Raw genomic sequence first — 19,923 nt, forward strand, 5'->3', positions numbered from 1 at the left:
GTTTAAAATTTGCTTAAAAAGCATGTAATAGTGGAGAACACAAGCATAGTGTAAGCATTAATTTCAAAAAAGAGCTTCAACAACACGTAACCAACTGCATACACCTCAATGATAGAACGACGATGATTTGAATATGCACCAGCCCAATAAATACACGTTCCTACAGACGACAGCGATGAACAAACTGTAGAAAAGTTCTACTTCAATTTGGATGAATTAATCAAAAACATGAAAAAACATGAGCTCGGTATATTCATGAAGGATTTTAACGCCAAAGTTGGTAAAAGCAGAGTTGGCAATGTTGTGGGGGATGTTGGTCTAGGAGATAGGAATGAAAAAGGTGACAGACCCATACAGTGCTTCCAGGAAAAGGAGTTGCTCATCACAAACACCTTCTATGAATTTTTCCCTCGACGAATTTACACCTAGACATCACCTGGTGACAATGAAAACAACCCTATTAGGAATTCGATAGATTTTGTATGAGTCAGCAGGCAGTTTAGAAACAGAATAAAGAGCATAGAAACCTAACCAGATGCGGACGGTGACACTGATAAGACCAAAGAAAGCGAACTTGAAAAGCCTTAAAAAAAGAACCATACCGAACGCAATTCAAGTGACTAATTGCGAGGAATTTATCCGAGGCATCAACAATAAATATTGATACCTGGAGTAAAATTAAAGCAACAATGTTGAAGGTGGGAACCTAAGTCACAGGCAGAAAGGATCAAACAATGGAAAGACCATGGATGAACCGAGATATCATCAACCTGTTGGAAAAAAAGTATAAACACAAACAGAGATAAATACAAGCAATTAAAAAGACAAATGCAACATGATATAAAGAGGGCTAAAGAATAATGGTTAAAAGAAATCTGTCGCGCAATGGACGAACTATATAAGAAGCACGATGCCTTCAAGATACAAAACAAAACAATTACACACCTAATTCAATAAATTCAGATTCTCTCTCATACTTAGACAGACTTAGACCATTATCAAACATGTGGTTGATCAGATCTTATTACTCATATTAACCTCAGTAATTTCTCTTTCTGGAAAAGATTGCAAGTACGCACCCCTTAGAAGATCCATTAAAACTCCAATTTTTTGTTCGATGTCAAAATTTATATTTTTTCAATGATCTGTAAAATCTATTGAAACCACCTTGAATTGTAGATCAAAAGATTTTTGTAAGTAATACATTGATGTTAGATGTAATAGAAAAATTGATTTATTGAAACAAAAAAGTTTCTATGTTTGTCATGATTTCAAGTAATCTTTTATACTTTCTAGGGATTTGGAGTTAGGAATCATTCTCGATGGGTAATTTCCTTACAGGAAAAATGAAAATTCCGGGCACTTCAGGTCATTTGAAATCTTTTTATATGTTTTCTGGATAAGTGGGGTAAGTGATTTTATTCTACAATTCTCACCAAAATCTTTAGAGAAAAAATTCATCCTTCATCAGAAGTTAAATTAACGTGCAGTGGAAAATAAAAAAGTTTTAATTAAATTAAAATAATTGATTTGCCTTCCTGTATATGAATAGTTCAAGTCTTATCAACAAACGCAAAAAAATATACAGATAAATCTTTTCTTAATAAAAACAATAGATATTATTTTAATTATAATTTATATGATAACATATATTTTTGTTATATAATATTACTATTTAAATGATTTTGTCAATATGATTACATACATAATTTATATAAAAGAATTTGTCACAATAAAAGCATAAATCACTTTAAATAAATAAAATAAAAAAAAAATTATCAACACCTTGCATGTAGATATTTTTTTTCGACATAATTACTAATTCATTTGCACGATATTTTGATATCATCGGTATTTGGTACAATTTTAATTAATTAAGCGTAAATTAGGTTTGTTGTGATGTTACCATTTAACTTTAATTTATTTATTTTTTGTTATTTTAGGACAGACTCACAGAGAGATGTTTAATTATGTCGATCCTCTTATATTATTTTTTTTAATTAATATTATCTAAAAATTAATCAAAGTTGGCCTTTTAGACAGACATAATCCCAATAAATTTAGATTTTTTTTGTAGTAAGCATAATAAAATTATGTAAAAAATATAAAATTCTAAGACAATATAGACCATTGCTGAAAAATAAACTCAATAAATGGTAAAAAAAATTCCATTTTTAGACACATTTTACCGTCTTAGATACATTATTTCTCCAGGATAGTATAAAAATTTGCTCATCATCTATAATAAATACGTAGAAGAACTCGTAGAAAAACGAATACGTAGAAAAAAGCGAAAACTTATCAATTAAATCATTTGGAGATCTCAAGAACTATAGAAGGCAGAAAAACGATATTGTAAATAAAATATAAATCATTTTTCTTCATCACATTTTTTTTTAAATATTTAAAAACTGATTTTTTACAAATTACTATTTTTTTCCAAAAGTTTTTCAAATCATTTTTGTATACAGGGTGTCCCGGTTCATGTGGGAAATCTCTCGGATCCAGGTAGAACATCGAAAAATAATACCGAACGTTCCTATAAAAAAAATCTACAGGCCTTCTTTACGAAGATACAGCCTCCTAAAGGACGCTGCTGGAAATTGGTTTTTTATAAATTACTTTTAAACTACCCAGTAGAATTTAATAAAAATTTTAGGTGATGTACACTATTAGGGACCTCTTAAAATGACATCCTTAAAATACATTTACCTTGTTTACTTTACCAGGGGCGGACTAGGTTGTACACTTTAATGCGTATATTTTTAACACCCTGTATGTTAAAGGCTGAAAACAATAAATTTGGATACCTTGAACCCTAGGCTAAAAAAAAGGTACTTGTTCATTATCGATAAAATGAACCGTTTTGGAGAAAAAAAATATTAAACGAGCCAATGTTTTTTTTTTATTTTTTTTAAATTAATAAAGATAAGTACGCTAGTTATTTAAAGAACAGAGAAATTTCGATGTAAGTTATTTAATTTAAAATAATACATGTTTCTAAAAATACAGTGGTGCCCTAAAAAATACTTTTACAAAATAATTTAAAAAAACCTATGATGAGTGTATGTTTTTAAATTAGAAAAAACAACTTACAAAAAAATGCCAAAAACCAAATATGTAAACAAAAGTTAAATTCTTCAATACGAGCAATAAACAATTAATTATTAAAAACTTCATAAGTAGGTTCGACGTGGGCTCCGTGAACTCTAACACATTCGCGGGCACGACGAATCGAGGACTGCTGCACTCGCCACAATAACCCAAGATTGTTTTTTATATTATCACAATAAAATGTAATTCTTTGGAGCAGTTCTTCCCGAGTATCGACTGGGGTGGAATACACCAAGGTTTTGAGGTGACCCCATAGATAAAAATCTAATGGCGTTAGATCGGGAGACCAAGGAGGCCAAGCAACAGGTCCTCCTCTACCTGTCCAACGGTTTTCAAAAGTATTATTTAAGTGGTGTCTTACAGCAAAGCTAAAATGGGGTGGGGCTCCATCATGCATAAAATACATATCTCGGCGGGTTGCAAGGGGCAAATCTTCTAATAAATCTGGAAGATTGTTCTGGAGGAACTCCAAATAAAGTTCTCCGTTTAAACGTGGTGGCAGTTCAAATGGCCCAATCAAGAAATTGCCAATAATTCCTGCCCAGATATTTATTGATTGGAATTGATGTTGATGATGAGAAATAATAGTATCACGGGGATTTGCATCAGCCCATACATGCGAGTTATGTAAGTTTTCAATTCCATTTTTGGTAAACCTTGCTTCATCCGTAAAAAGAATCGTGCTGATAAAGTTAGGGTTATTTCGCTGCTGATCTAACAGCCAGTTTGCGAAGTGTATTCTAGGAGCAAAATCTCTGGGCAGTAGTTCATGCACTTTTTGTAAGTGATATGGGTACAACAGTTGTTCTTGAAGTACCATATGTACAATTTTTTTGGACGAATGAAGCTGAGCGGCTAATTTTCAAGTACTCGTTGTAGGAGTGTCAGCTACAGCGTCTAAAATATTTTCTTCCAATTGCACTGTACGTGCTGTTCTCCTCCGATCACCATTATTCTTATTTTTTTCAAAACATCCTAAAATTGCATTAAGGAAATTTAATAGTATTACCTCATTAAGTGGAAAACAGAAACCTACCAGTTTCCCTTAGACGTTAATCAACAGGTTGAAATGTTTTCTGATCCGGAATAATGCGATTGGGAAATCTTTCTTCGTACAATCTTTTTGCTTCCAATGCTTTGCAAGACGCCAGACCATACATAAGATGCATATCTGCATACTCAATAAAAGTAAACTCCATATTTAGACGTAATTTAAATTAAAAGTTACCAAGAAATACAAAAATTAAAAAAATATTATCAAATAAAGGATGAATATGTTGACAAAGATTAGGTTTAAATTATAGGTATTTACTAAACAATAACGTTTGTAACAATAATGCGTTCAAAAATGCAAAAATTCCGATAAATAAGTCAGGTACAATACAATTGGTTTACATTATTTTTTTAGTTTTTTTTATGTTTAGTTTTTATCTTAAGAATAGCAAAAAAGAAATAATAAAAAACGTATAATAAATAAGAAATATTTTGTAAAAGTATTTTTTAGGACACCACTGTATTTTTAGGAACATGTATTTTTTTTAAATTAAATGACTTACATCGAAATTTTCTGGCCTTTGAATAACTGGCGTACTTATCTCATTTTAAAAAAAATTTAAAAAAAAGCATTGGCTCGTTTATTTTTTTTTTCTCCAAAACGGTTCATTTTATCGATAATGAACAAGAGTACCTTTTTTTTAGCCTAGGGTTCAAGGCATCCAAATTTATTTTTTTTTAACTTTTACATACAGGGTGTTATCCCCGTGCTCGCCCCTATACCGTTCTCGCTCGTCTTTGGATTCTTTTGTTTTTTTTTGTTTTTCTTTTTGCCCAGCTTCATAGCCACTCACTAGTTCATTGTAAAATGCACATATTGTCCCTTTTGATTTTGGTATGGACCTTATTGTAAATACATAATATTATGTTTTTTAGAAAATAGTTTATTTAGGAACACGGGGTGTACAGCACATATTCAAGTAATCTATGTACTTGCATGTGTATCGGTTTTTTTTTATAAAAATCGCGTTGCACTCCGATTACCAAACAAATTGTTGTAATTTTGAATTATTTGTATATTCATGGAATTTTGTTTTGTATATTCTGTAATAATGTTTAATAATTTTGAATGGTAATAAAAGTATTTTTTTTTTTTTTTTTTTTTTTAATATACGCATTAAAGTGTACAACCTACTCCGCCCCTGGTAAAGTAAACAAGGTAAATGTATTTTAAGGATGTCATTTTAAGAGGTCCCTAATAGTGTTCATCACCTAAAATTTTTATTAAATTGTACGGGCTAGTTTAAAAGTAATTTATGAAAAACCAATTTCCAGGAGCGTCCTTTAGGAGGCTGTATCTTCGTAAAGAAGGCCTGTAGGAATTTTTTTTATAGGAACTTTCGGTATTATTTTTCGATGTTCTACCTGGATCCCAGAGATTTTCTACATGAACCGGGACACCCTGTATAAAAAAATGAATTAATATATCACATCAGTTACCGCATTAACCATCACCAATATATAAAAAGGTTTTTGTTTGTAAACATTCTCCCAGACAATCAATTAATCTCAATACATTTGGGTATATAATTTTCTGAACAACGTTTATTATTCTTACCATATATAGATGAATATAATAGCCAATTAATGATCTAATCCGATAACATTAATAACAAAAATAAAATAATGTACAGCTCAAATGCTTTATAAGCCGCTGTTAATGCCTGAATTATCAAGTTTAATCTCAAGTTTTTTTTAATAATTATTTCTGATAATTAACACCGTACTTGGTAACACAAGGTATATAGTTTAAACGTAGTTTATTTTATAGATAAGTTATCAGTTTTCCAACAAAAAGTAATAATTTAAACACGTTTGTGGGTTAAATAAAGTCTGCTTTTTAATATAAACTTAATTGCATAATTGTTGGAAAAAATTCTTTGTGTAATGTTTATGGGAAGTTGAAATGTAAACCGCCAATAAATGTAAAAAAAAGTTTTTATTGATTAAATTACACTAGTCTTAATAAAATTAAACATATTTACAAAAATCTTCCTTACATTTTGGTGAAAATCAAGTGAAATAAAAAATAAGACATGTCGGATATCGATTTCATTATTGACAGATGTTGTACCACCTTATTTAAAGCACCCATTTTGTAAAAAAGCTCTTTGGTAATAAACAATAAAGGTATTCATGTGTTTTTAAAGTTAAAAAGTGCCAACTGTCAACGTCATCGCTATTTTTCCAGTGTCTGTCAATTCTTAACAGTAATAAAATTTTAATTTTTGAAAACGATGAAACACTAATTATATGATAATTCATATTGAATAATCTGAGAACGTTTCAAATAATTTTTTTATGCAGCAAGTTATATGTTTAAGGAACGAGTATGATAAGGGATAAAGTAGACATTATATGATTAATGTCTACTTTAAAATTCGTATAAAAAATCAACTATTATTCTTATAAATAAGAAGAATTTTAAATAGAATATTTATGGATTGTCTACTTTTAACTTCAATAGGAAAGATTTATTATATATTTATTTACAAAGAAGAATGACTTCTTGAAAACTGTATATTCTGAACAAATTCCGTTAATTTCTTTTTTACAAAATTTTTTTGCAATTCTATTTGTACAAAAAAAAACAACAACAAAATTCAAAGAAATAAGCACTTTTCTCTTAAGATTATAATAAAGGTAAGAAGTTAACATAAGGTTTACATGTGAATTTTCCAGAAACTTCGCCATATTTGTTAAATTTTTATTTCAATTATGTTCATAACAAATTGCTAGATTTCAATGTTGTTTTTAGAATATTCTAAAAACGGTGGTGTATAACTCTGGTAAGAAGAAGCTAATACGTCTTTTTGGAAATGGAAATAGTATCTTCTAAAAACATTCTGTTAACGAGAAATTTAAAGCAAATATTTCAAATATAATAAAAAATGCGTTAAAAAAATATATATTTTAATGTTTTTTTAAATATCTATTTTAATTTTCATATACAGACCTTTTGTTTCATTTTTCATAAAGTTGCTTTTTAAATAATAAATAATCATATTTTATAAGTCAAAATTGAAAATAAAAATTTCAGAAACTTCACCATTATCATTTTTTGTTTGCTTTTTTATTTAGAAATTTATTTGTATTTGGTATATTTATTATACACTTTGACCATTCATTTTAGATGATTTGGTTATTGTCGATTTTCATTTAAAAAAAAATTAAAAGACATACAAAATATTTAAAAAAAAAAACGTGGTCAATAGATATTTTTAATATAATAATACTCTGGAAAAATTACACAATTTTTTTTCTTATAAATGTCAAATCCATAAATTATTGTTTTTTGTCATTTTTCGAAATAAATGAGGTTATTTTTTATCTTTTTCCAAGGAGCTAAAATGGTTATTTTATTTTTTCCAGGCAATTGAAGAAATATGCATTTGCTGGAGAAATTGTTTATGTAGTAAAACTGCCTGAAAAAATAACACATTTTTTTTATGAATTTAAAATCTATAAATTAACTATTTTTGCTATTTTTTCAGATAAATGAAATTATTATTCTGCCTTTCCAGGGAACTAAAATAACCATTTTATTTCTTCCAAGCAGCTAAAGAAATATGAATTTCAGGAAAGATTTTTTCATGATACACACAGAGATAGAGCTATTTGGGAACAATATATTAGCAATCTCTTTGTCGATGATAGACCTCAGTTACAAGATAATTTGGAATACTTGTCTAGGATCTCTTTTGCTACAGAAGAAATTACTAGAGCAATAAAAAGCGCGAAAGATAAGAAAATGGTTGGACCCGATTTAGCGCCTATTGAATTCCTCAAATTACTAAACAACGAGAGTATAGGCTATAACGGTTTTTTAACAAAAGTAACAACACAGGAAAATGTCTAAGCAAATTGATTATACTCTCTGAAAGTGTTTCTGAAAGTCATTTACTATAGAATTTTCTCCTCCTTATAATTCATAGGATCCTTATAATTTGCATTTTTTTTGTGTAAATTTGTGCAATTTTCTAGTTAATATCTTAAACTTACCACTTATTAGTGGCTCTCCTAGTGCACTCATTTAAGTTCTACATGTGAAACTTTTAGGTGACTGGATCTCTCCCCTATACTTTTTAAATTTAGTTCCCAAAAATCAGCCATATTATTTCTAAAATGACCTGGTAAGGGTATTAGGAAAAATTGTAAAAAATGTAAATGTAAAATATAAAAATTGTAAAATGTAAAATTATGTCTTCTTGCAAGCCAATACAAAGTGGAGTGCCTCAAGGTTCCGTACTTGGCCCTATTTGGTTTCTTATCTTCATCAATGACATTGCTAATCTTAATATTAACGGTAAAGTCTGTCTATTTGCTGATGATACTAGTTTTATCTGGAGTAATCCGGATATTTCTACACTTCATAGAACCGTATCAAGTGATTTAACTACTATCAAATCATGGTGCGACTCTAATCTCCTTTGTCTCAACATTTCCAAAACTAAAAAGTTGTCCTATAAAAATACCTTGCAATCTTTTGTACTTGGTAACGCAACAATTGACGAAGTTGATTCTGTAAAGTTTTTAGGGCTAACTGTTGACAACTCGTTAAAATGGGACACACATATTGACTCTTTATCAAAAAAATTAAGTTCCGCTTGTTTTGCGTTAAGATCAATTTCTAAGGAGCTTAGCCTGTCTACTTCTAGAACAGTTTATTTTGCCCTTTTTGAATCGCACCTTCGATTCTGGGGCCGAACGTCCTTCCATTCTGGGGTACATGTAGTGCAACTCAATTTGACCGTATTTTTAGACTACAAAAGAGAGCTTTACGTTATACACTGAGACTTAAATACAGAAGTCATTGCCAACATTTCTTCAAAAAATTTCAAATATTAACTTTTCCATCTTTATTCATATTTGAGTCCGTTTGTCTAATACGCAAACACGGTTCAGCATCTGATAGGCCTTCCCATAGTTATCCACTTAGAAACACTGAACATGATCTATACCTGCCTACCCCACATTCAGAGATGGTGAAAAGTTCCATATTATATAATGCAAAAAAAATGCACAATCATCTGCCATTGGAAATTAAATCCATCACATCTTTTTTTGCATTTCGTAAAGCATTTAAAGCATTCTTACTGGAGAGAGCTTTTTACACAGTTAACGATTTTTTTTTTGGAATCATTGATTAGAAATTTCGCACTAACTAATTATGTATTTTTACTATCTGTACATGTTTAGGTATACTTCTTTATGTAGCTATTTTAGGATTTTTTATAATTTTTTTATATTTTTAAACATTTTTTAATGATTTTTTTTTTGACATTGTATACATTAAATTGTCTAATTTATAATAATATTTTTGACTACTTAGAATTCTAAAATTGTATTAATTTGTATATATTGTAGATATTCTATTCTATTTACTTATATTTTTTTTAAATTTTGTTTTGTTTTTCTTTTCTTAATTTGTGTTTTGTTTGTATTTTTGTGTCTTTTTTGTTTTACAGCTTTGTCTACAAATTGTAACAATTTCTTGACAATAAAGCATTGATTGATTGTACATGATTGTATAATATAAAAGTGTAGAAATATTACTAGTAATTTCAAATTAATATTTATTAAAAATAAATAAAAATGCAGAGTTCACTCGACAAGTGATTGACTTAAAAAAATATACCAATCTATTGCAAGAATACAAAACATTAAAATTAAATTACATTCTTTTTCCAGTAGATTTAACAAATAAAAAAATATTTAATTTAATAAAATAAGACAAGAGTTTTATAAAATTTTTACAGGTATTTTGTTCCAAATGGAATATTTTTAAAGCGTTCACTTATGCTAGTAAATTTTTTTTTATTTGTTTATACTTCTTTAAAAAAAAATGAAGAACGCCTAAAATTAAATACTTTTTTAAATTTTCTGACACCCTTTAATATTACCAAAAGTTCCTAAAAAGCTTTTATGACTATTGTTTGATGTTTTGTTATTTGACAATATTATTTGTTATTGAAAAAAAATCAAAAAAAGTTAAAAAATTATGGAAATGTAAAATTTTAGTAAACAAATTAAATTTTGACAAAAAATTGCATAAGAGGTTAATAATATGATAAAACGTTGAAATTACAGGTCAAAATTTAAAAAAAATATATTTTTTTCAGGAACTTTACCATTATATTATATTTTCTTTTTTATTTAGACATTTATTTGTATTTGGACAAATACATACTTATAGTTTCTTTTTTTTTATTTTGGTTAATGTTGAATTTTCGTAAAATTATTATAAAAAAACACAAAAAAATTCTTCTGTAAATCGTGATAAATAAGAATTCGAAACATTAAAATTAAACCAAATTCCTTTTTTTGCTCGGTAGATTTATCAAATATAAAAATTTAATTTAAGGATACAAGACAATAAAATTTTATAATATTTTCACACTTATTTTGTTTCAAGTGGATTGTTTATAAAGCGTCTGTTTATGCTTATATTTTTTTATTTTTTCTTATTTATTTATGCCTCTTTTAAAAAAAAAATTAAAAACATATTTTTTTTTAATTGTCTGACAGTTTTTAAAATTACCAAGACATCCTAATAAGCTTTTTTGGTTATTTTTCTGTTTTTTTATTTGATAAAATTAATTATTTAAAACAGAAATAGAAAAAAAAGAGCGTAAGTTATGTAAATGTTAAATTATAGTAAATTAATTATATTTCGATGTAGTATAAAAAAGGGATTAATAAGATGATAAAACATTAAAATTACAATAGTATCCGTTTAATTTTCGGTCTTGGGTATCTATCAACTAAGCTACACTAGACTAAAATATAATTAAAAAAAAGACATTTTAATTTTAAATATTTTTAAGTTATTTTAAAATGAAAAGAAAGTGTAGCAGATTTAGGACCTGAAATGAAACTGGTTCTGTTCCAGAAAATATACCGACGTTTCGGTATTAATTTAGACCATCTTCAGGCATCTTAAATAAAGTACGAAACGTCGACATTTCTATTGAAACAATGCCAGTTTTATTTGAGACCCTAAACCTGCTACACATCTTTTCCATTTACCTTAATATGTATATTTATGTTAAATTATTTCAAGTGAACCATCTCTATTTACGCCTGTAAGAATGTATTTTCTTTCAATATTTTTGTACCCAAAAAAAGCAACATTCAAAAAATTTAATTTTCTTATTTCTCTCGCCCTATTTGCGGCAAAATTTGCAATAAACTTTGAAATTAAAATAAATATTGTTAAAATATAGGTTTTTCCGAAAACTTCACCATTACATCAGATATTTATATTACATTCGAAATTTATAATAAATAAATAAATAAATAAAAATAGTGTTACTTAAAACTAATCCTCGCTTAACATCCGCTGAATATCTTCTAAAGTCTTTCCCTTAGTCTCCGGCACAAAGAAATAATAAACCACCAAACAAATCAAGCATAAAAAAGCAAACACAAACATTGGACAAGCCATTTCAACTAACTCGTTGGTTAAATTATAAAATTTCGTCACAACGATAGCCAAAATCCCATAATAAATTGTTCCAAAACATAGGGCCAGTGGTTTAATTTTAGGATGAAATATCTCAGACATAACCAACAATGGTACATTTCTAACCCCTATACTGAAAAACACGATATTCAACAACAACCCTAATATAGGCACTGAACTTGCACTTGTTAAATCCCAGTCTGTATGCTCTTTTATTACCAAATAAATACTTATCATGAATAAAGTAATGGTAGTTCCTAATAAGGAAACAATAAATATCGGTCTTCTACCAAACTTATCCACCACCAAAGAAGTTGCGATAGTTAAAACCATCTGCAAAGAAAAATAAATTATTGTTCCAGAGTTTCCACTGATAATTCCACCGAATTCCTCAAAAATAGATTTACAGTAAAAAGTTATCGCGGTAGAACCGCAGAATTGTTGTACGCTACGTAGACCCAGAGCTATAATCAAAGCTCTTCTATTGACTGGAACTCTAAATAGGTCCAAGAAGGTTGAGGGACCTTTTTTTTGCTCCTGCATAGTCTCTGTTAAGTCCTTGGTCAGTCTGAAATTAATAAAAGTGAGTTAATGAATGTTCTTCGTTAAAAGTCTCATTTCCAGATACTCCCGATAATGATAGAGAATTTAAATAATGATCTTTAAAAAGAGTGAAAGCATTTATTCTTACCTTACATACTCCTTCTCTCCCTCCTCTTTTCCCCTAAGCATTTTTAAGTTACTGACCGCTTGTTCATACTTTCCGCAAGTCATAAGGAAAACAGGACTTTCAGGCATCCAAAAAAACGTGCAGAACATTAATAAAGGTATCGAGGAAGCCCAAAGGGCACATTCGTTAATTGGTAAGTAAATTCCAAACAAATTAATAAGCAGAATCCCCGTCACGACGAATATTGGACAAAGGGAGGATAAGAATCCTCTAATTTGCGGCTCGGAGATCTCTCCTAAGTACATTGGAACGGTGGAGAAACTTAGCCCGCCTCCCATGCCACCTTAAAATATGTTTTTTTTTTAATAAAATTACTTATATAAGGCTATATTTTTTAACTTACCTAAAAATCTTGCAAGAAACATGACATAAAAGCAATTTGCCATCGCCAAAGTGGCCCAGCTGATAAACAGTGGTAAAGCACATAATAATATAATTTTTTTTCGTCCCAGTTTGTCCGCCAGAAAGTTGGATAAGATCGCACCAAACACTATTCCTGGAAAGATGCCCACTGCTAACCAGGAGGATTCTTCTTTGGTTACTTGGATGAAGTAAGTTCCATTATTGGTGAGTTGTGGAAGGGATGATGAGGGCCATCCAAAGTGCATTTCCGAGGATAAAATGCTTAGAGAACCTGAAAGTAATTTATACTATTAAACATCTTATTAATAACTATAAGAAAGTCCCTAATTAGCAATTTTTCGACGCGACAACATTGCAAATTGCAACGCAACGTTGCATTGTTACGTTGTCTTAACCGTAGAGACAACCCCGATTTACACCAATTTGAAAGAGATTTTTTTGGTTGTCTCAACGTTACGCAGTGACTACCCGTTAACTTTCTAAACGCTTTTGCAATGTTTTTAGAGTTACGCATTTTTGGACAGATGGACGCCATAACGACAGAATTACTTTTTTAACAATAAACTAGTAGATAACTCCAGTAGGCAACTACTCCAAAAATAAAACCTTTTTAATCCATCTTTTGAACAGTCCTTATTAATATTTGTTTTGTATGTAGTTTAATATAGTGAATTATACGAGTAAAATATCCGTTTTGAAAGATTTCCAAGCGCTTAATTTATAAACGGAACATAGTTTACTGGGCAAAGATGTTATTTTAGCCCTAAATAATACGCATGTTTTAAATTTAAAGCGCATTTCGAAAAAAAAATAATAAGTAATTTTTTTATTGGCTACATAAGAAACCCGCTGTCGTTGTCGCTGGTTGGCCTGAAGCAAGAGGAAGAACGAATGGACCTAACCTAAAATTTTAATATTTTAATTATTGTTTGCAGTTTAATGCCCGTATGCAACACGTTTTTTTACAAACTTTAACTTTTACAAAAAAAAATCATAAGCTTTTCGAAAAATATAAACCCAGAATGTAATGTTAACATTACATTCTGATAAGAAAATCTCATCCATTTTTCACAAAGAGACCGACGTATACAACAGACGAAAAACAATGAAAAACACAAAGTCACGGTCTCACAACATTTACTTAAAGCTACACGTGTTTCGCTCTATTCAGAGCATCATCAGGCCTTAAAAAGCCACTAACGTTGGCAAAACAGTAATCCATGTTTATTTACTGTTTTGCCAACGTTAGTGGCTTTTTAAGGCCTGATGATGTTCTGAATAGAGCGAAACACGTGTAGCTTTAAGTAAATGTTGTGAGACCGTGACTTTGTGTTTTTCATTGTTTTTCGTCTATTACATTCTGAGTTCTTATTGCTGCTGCTGCTATATAAATCCTAAAAAATAAAACTTTATGAAATTTACCATTGTTTTCAAACTGGTTAGTCGCTTGAGTAAAGAAAGTCTATAAAGTAGGATATAGAAACCACGAAGGAAACCATTTACAAAAAGTAAACCCAGTATTTTAAACTTTAAATATGTAAAATTTAATACAAATCTTTTCACTGCTATCTTCCTCCACTTCCATTGATTCTACATAATCCATATCAACTTTAGGTAAGCTAGTTGTAGGCATTTTTGCTTCCATTGCAAGTTTTTTTTGCGTCTGTAGTAAGTTGCAGAATATTTAAAGTCTTTATATCCGTCATTTTTTAAAGTAAAACGAAAATAATAAATCCCAATAATTCCAAGCAAAAAATGAATTATAAAAATAGAAAAATAGATTAAGTAGGTTATGTTGAATTGAATATTTTTTCTTCCTCTTATTCTCTCTACCTTTGTTTTTCATCTTCTTCCTAAAACTCTTAACATGTCAAAAAGCTCCTTCTACAGCGAAAAATGCTTAACATAGACGATCAGGCAATCCATTCGCTAACGTTGTTCTTACTGGGTTGGGTTGGGTTTTTTTGATTCGAAAAATTGTGTCTATAGTAAAAAAATACGTTGTAAAAATAGCAGAGTTTTACAACAGTTGCGATACAGGTGCAATACGTCGAAGTTTGGTCGAAAATAAACGTCGTTGCAAAACCAACTGAATTTTGCACTGAAAACAATGTTGCAACTAGTGAAAATAAGAGTAATCTCAACTTAGGTGACTGCAAATTGTTACTTGGGTCTATAAAAGACAAGACCTTTATTGTGCAAAGAAAAGAGCTTATGATTCGAAATATAAATTTATTATAATATATTATAAAAGCGAAGTATAAATGACGTAAACTTTTCTAAATATAAAATATATTTAAGAAACTAAATTATGTCTGGTCCATTGTTGGTTTACACTTGATAATGGTTAAACATACTTCCCAACCAAAACGGTCAGCTAAATTTAAAAGGAAGATAATGAAAGTTAGATTACTAAATTTTTTCACATTGAATTTAAGATAAATGAAAAACAAAAAGTAGAAGCTAAAAGGAGGAAAAACGAATAATTTTTTTTTTAAATATATATGAGAAATTTAAAAGTCTTTCTTTAATTTTATTTTAACTGGGTTTTCCTTATGGAAAAAATTATATATAAACATTTACCAAGACCTACATGGACCCTTATCAATTAGATAATCAGACCTATCCCAAAAAATATTTATTTAGCATAAAAATTAAAAAATTCATTAAAAAAAACAAAATGCCCAATATTTTCATAGTATTTAAAGATTAAATTAAGAACCAAATTAAAAATTAAATAATAATTTTTTTCGCATTTTTTAAATTTTATTGCACAATAGAAAATTAACTTGCGTACACTTTACTTACCGAAAACTGCTGCGAAGTACTGATAACATCTCCTTCCAAAGATTTTACGAATATCAAATTGGAACCTATTAAACATTTTGAGGGAAAAAACTCGAAAAAGACCAAAATTGGTGAAGTACAAACAATCAAATTGGTACTGGCGCACGTAGTACCAAGAAGTAAAACTTTCTCACATAAACATTTTTAAAACCATTGTTCTCCATGATTATTTTTGAAAATTTGTCATCACACACAATGGCTGCCAATATTGGTTCGATAACAGTTTAAATGGTTTTAATTATCCCTCAGTTTAGTACCATAGAAATTAAGCCTCCAGGATTTAGTGCAAATTGCAGAACAATATTTAAAGGTAAACTAATATTTTTTTTTTAAATAAATAAAAAAATCAGAACATTTTAAATTAACACTATCAGAATGTTTCATAAATGTTACTACTTTCAAAATAAATTTTGAAATGTATAAATTACCTACCTTAAATGGGTCTAATTATGTAACTGGTACTCTTAATAGTTGACTGCACTGATACATTTTATTTCCTATTTTTACAGTTAATTTGGTTGATAATATTTTCCATAGTAATGCTCAACGGAAATGGTTATTAATGTGTGTGATCGGTTTAATAGAAGATAATTTAATAATAAAAATGTACCATTAAAATTCCCCATTAGAAATTGTTAGTTGTATTAATATTTTTTTTATATTCAAAAAGCTTCTCTGTCTTTCCAATGTCGACAAATTAATTATAAAATTTAAAATCAAATTTTCTAGTAATATGAAAATTTTGGTTACAAAGAATTATATTTTTTATTTTCTATTTAAATTTTCAGTATTTTTTAAACTTTTCCACCATATTTTTTGCCATTTAATTTACAACATCCTGTAAAACTTACATATTTTATTTATATAATACAGATAACAGCTCTGTGGGAGGTCTTAACAAGTATCTCACCTATTCTAGTATATATTTACCTTTGAGCAATTAGAAATAATTTGTTTAAACTAATGTCTCAGTAAAACAATGCGAATATTAAGTTATATAAATCAAAAATAAATATTGGTTGGGTTAGTATTTTATGTGTGTTTAATTTTTCAAAGTAATGCTCGAAGCCACTATTAAAATATTTTACTGATAATTAATGTTTAAATTGTTTAATAAATTTTCATTACTAATAAAATGTATTTTAGCTTTTAAGCTATATTAATATAATTTTTATAACAACCCTCTTGTAGGAACCAAACAACAATCTGGCTAGAAATCTATAACATAAAAACACTATCTAATAACAAAAAACTAGATTAAGCAACCATTTTCTGTATAAAGATAGTCGCAATGCAGGAATTGGTTTTGTAGTTCTCATCATCAAGAGAACCACACTCAGAGTTATTCAAGTATATGCTCCCACCACCATATACAAAAATGACGAAATTAAAATCAATCAAAATGAAAAAGGAGAGACACTCTTGAACTTTATAAGCGAACACAACATCACATCATAACATCTACATCTCAAAAATGGACCTGGATCACTCTTAATCAAACAACAATAAACAAAAATTAATATAATCGCATATAATATCCTGTAACTAAACTCGTTCGACATAGGAAAAAACAAAGGCAGCTGAACTAAAAAAAAGGGTATAATAGAGTATGTGGAACTTAACAAACTAATTAAAAAACAACTAAGAGATAATACAAGAGAGAAGGAGGACTCACTAACAAACAAAACCATAATTACAAATAATGCCATGAAATGCTTAAGACTAAATCTGGGGAAAAAATAAATTGTCTTCCTAACTGACTTCCGAACTGGAGTCGAATCCTGAATAGCGTTGAGAAATACTACTTGAACCTAAAAGAATCCAAAGTACAAAAAAGAAGGTGACAGTGAGAAACATCGGACCTGAAAAATAATTACTATGCATCTAACGCATAAAATGGTTTATTATCAGTTAACAGGACTAGGTAATTACTTAAATATGAAAAACCAATCAGGTCCCACTGAAAAGCAACACTCTGTCATCCAAACAGTTCACATTAGCTTTGGAGGACGTGGTTAAGAAACTGATTTGGTCAGAATGTGGCATTAATATGAATGGTCAAAATTTAAGCCCCACCAAAAACCAGAGAGGGCCAAGGATACTACTATTCTGCAATGATACGGAGATTTTTTCTTTAAAGGATACTCACTGCCTACGATCACATAAGTAAGACTTTAACCAATTGAAAGCCACACCTATATAGCCATGAACCTCAAGCTTTTTTGGAACAACACATAATGCTCGACACAGTCAAATGCAAGTTACAGAAAATTACTGCTTCATGGCCGTTTGCATTTGTACTTTAATGATTATCTTCTAGATAAAAGAAAATAGTATCAGTTGTTGCTTTTCCACTTTAAAAGCCAAATTAAGAACTGGAAAGGATTTGATTTGCATTCGTGATGAGCCGCACTATTAGCTATCTAGAGCTTACCTAGAGAAGGAAGAAGAGAAATTGGACAAAGGTTTACTGGACACCTTCTTTATAAAGAGGCACAACAAAAGCATGCTAAAGAATGCTGGAAAATTCACCCCTCTCAAAAGAGACATTTATGACTCACATAAGGTCTTGAAGTCCAGCATCGCTAGGATGGAGAAGAATCCTGATCAAGATGTCATCATAGCCAGAAAAATTTTTCGAAGAATTTACTGGCATCAAAAGAATGAATGAAAGAATGATCCTGTTACCTAACAGATAAATGGAAAGATTTGGTCCAGGATCAAGCTGAGAAGATTGCACTTCTGCGATATAGCAATACAACTCATTTAAATCATTCGGAGAGAATTTAGATGAAGAAATTTGCGGATGATGACTCTTTTTTCGTCTAATATCATTGATAATGGACCATGATTTTTCCTGGGTATTATTGAAACTAGCAATTTTGTTATTAAATCTTCTTAGTGTGTAATTACTTTTTTATAGGCATTTCGATATTATATCAATAAAACTAGAAAGGAAGAATTTCTATCAAAATACTTAACAAGTTCTAATCCTCCTACTCAAGCAACCTTTTTTATATTTTTTGTTTATGTTAACAATGGGAAGAGATAGTACACCGTATAGAAGCTTTACCATAGATTCCCACAATACTCTCTGCTAAGATCGCCGTATCGTCAACAAATCTTAAATTGTTAATGGGAATACCAATTACCTATTAGCCATTGTTACCTATTCCTCTTGGATTATCCTCTAGTGATAGTTAAAACATCGTTTCCGTGTATGTATTGAATACAAGCGGTGACAATACGCATCCCTAGCGAACTCCCTTACGTATAGTTATGTTATCCGTGTAATGTAAATCATGAGTTTGTAGTTTGATTCTAGTATAGTTTGTGTATTATTTGTATATATTTTGCATCGGTCCCAGTTTCTTGTAGGATGGTTATTAAGATCATGTTTCACTTTGTCGAAAGTCTTTTGGTAGTCAATGAAGCATATCATACACATACATATAACATCTTTTTTTTAGTCATAGCATTTTTGTGTTAGCAGCTGCATGAAGAACAGGGCCTTTCGCATGCCTAAATAGTTTTTGAAACCAAACTGAACTTCACCAGACCTTTCTTCACAATTTTGGTATATTCACTAATGAAAGAATGACTGTTGGGGGATAGCAACAAAGGTGTAGGTTAGCCAGTCATTTGGGATGTTATTAAAAAGTCTGCATAGAGCTTTAGTGTTTATTAGTTTCAGCACTTCAGCGTGTATATTGTCTAGGCCCGGTGCCTTTTGGTATCTTAGTACTGAGAGTGCACATATGACTTTTGCTTGTTGTATGGGTAGTCCGTGGCTTGATTTAGGCACTTGCTAGGTGTTAAGGTTTGTGCAACTCCGAATCAGGAATCATCAAATGTCCTGAGGTTCCTTTAGGATCTGCTTATTTTTAGTGATTTTTGAGGTACTTGCCTTCCGAAAAGTGTTCGTTATTTTTTTTGTTTTTTTGTTGAAGGAGAAACTGCCAAATTTTTCTGCTTCTTCATATTATTTAGATAACCATAATTATGTTCTTTGCGTCTCTAATTTTGCGATGAATGCTTCTGTGGATTTCATTATAAACTCCTGGACAAAATTATCGCACCACTAATTATTTTGTCAAGAAAATTTAAATAAAAATAAATATCAGTTAAAACAGTTATAATATCTTTTCTCGTATAAAAAGCAGAACTGGACAAAAACTATGTTTATGCTTTATCATGGAACATGCTGCTCGTGAGGAGTGAGAATACATCCGCAGGAAAGTTTTCATAATTTGATACGAGGAATGCTGCGAAGACTTCAAGCGGTCATTGCAGCTAGAGGTGGCAATACACGTTATTAAGAATTCATTATGGGTCTATTGTTTTATTTTTG

The 19,923-nt window shown here is 29.6% G+C and overlaps 2 protein-coding genes across 2 annotated transcripts in view; one reads left to right on the forward strand and one right to left on the reverse strand.

Annotated features, from left to right (window-relative positions):
- Positions 1-11,414: 11,414 nt before the first annotated feature.
- Positions 11,415-15,726, reverse strand: LOC126735037 (facilitated trehalose transporter Tret1-like). Its single transcript, XM_050438910.1, has 4 exons — positions 15,534-15,726; positions 12,706-12,996; positions 12,324-12,645; positions 11,415-12,200 (listed from the first exon to the last, which is right to left on the reverse strand). Exons 1-4 carry the CDS (start codon positions 15,607-15,609, stop codon positions 11,489-11,491), a joined length of 1,401 nt encoding a protein of 466 aa, XP_050294867.1. The 5' UTR covers positions 15,610-15,726; the 3' UTR covers positions 11,415-11,488.
- Positions 15,727-15,821: 95 nt separating this feature from the next.
- LOC126735035 (facilitated trehalose transporter Tret1-like) overlaps positions 15,822-19,923 on the forward strand; it is a 44,555-nt gene continuing 40,453 nt past the window's right edge. The window contains exon 1 of the mRNA XM_050438908.1: positions 15,822-15,882. The gene's annotated coding sequence lies outside the window, so the exon portion shown is untranslated. The remainder of the gene's footprint in view (positions 15,883-19,923) is intronic.

The sequence above is a fragment of the Anthonomus grandis genome, chromosome 4, assembly GCF_022605725.1.
Source record: "Anthonomus grandis grandis chromosome 4, icAntGran1.3, whole genome shotgun sequence".
In the NCBI taxonomy this organism is placed as follows: domain Eukaryota; kingdom Metazoa; phylum Arthropoda; class Insecta; order Coleoptera; family Curculionidae; genus Anthonomus; species Anthonomus grandis.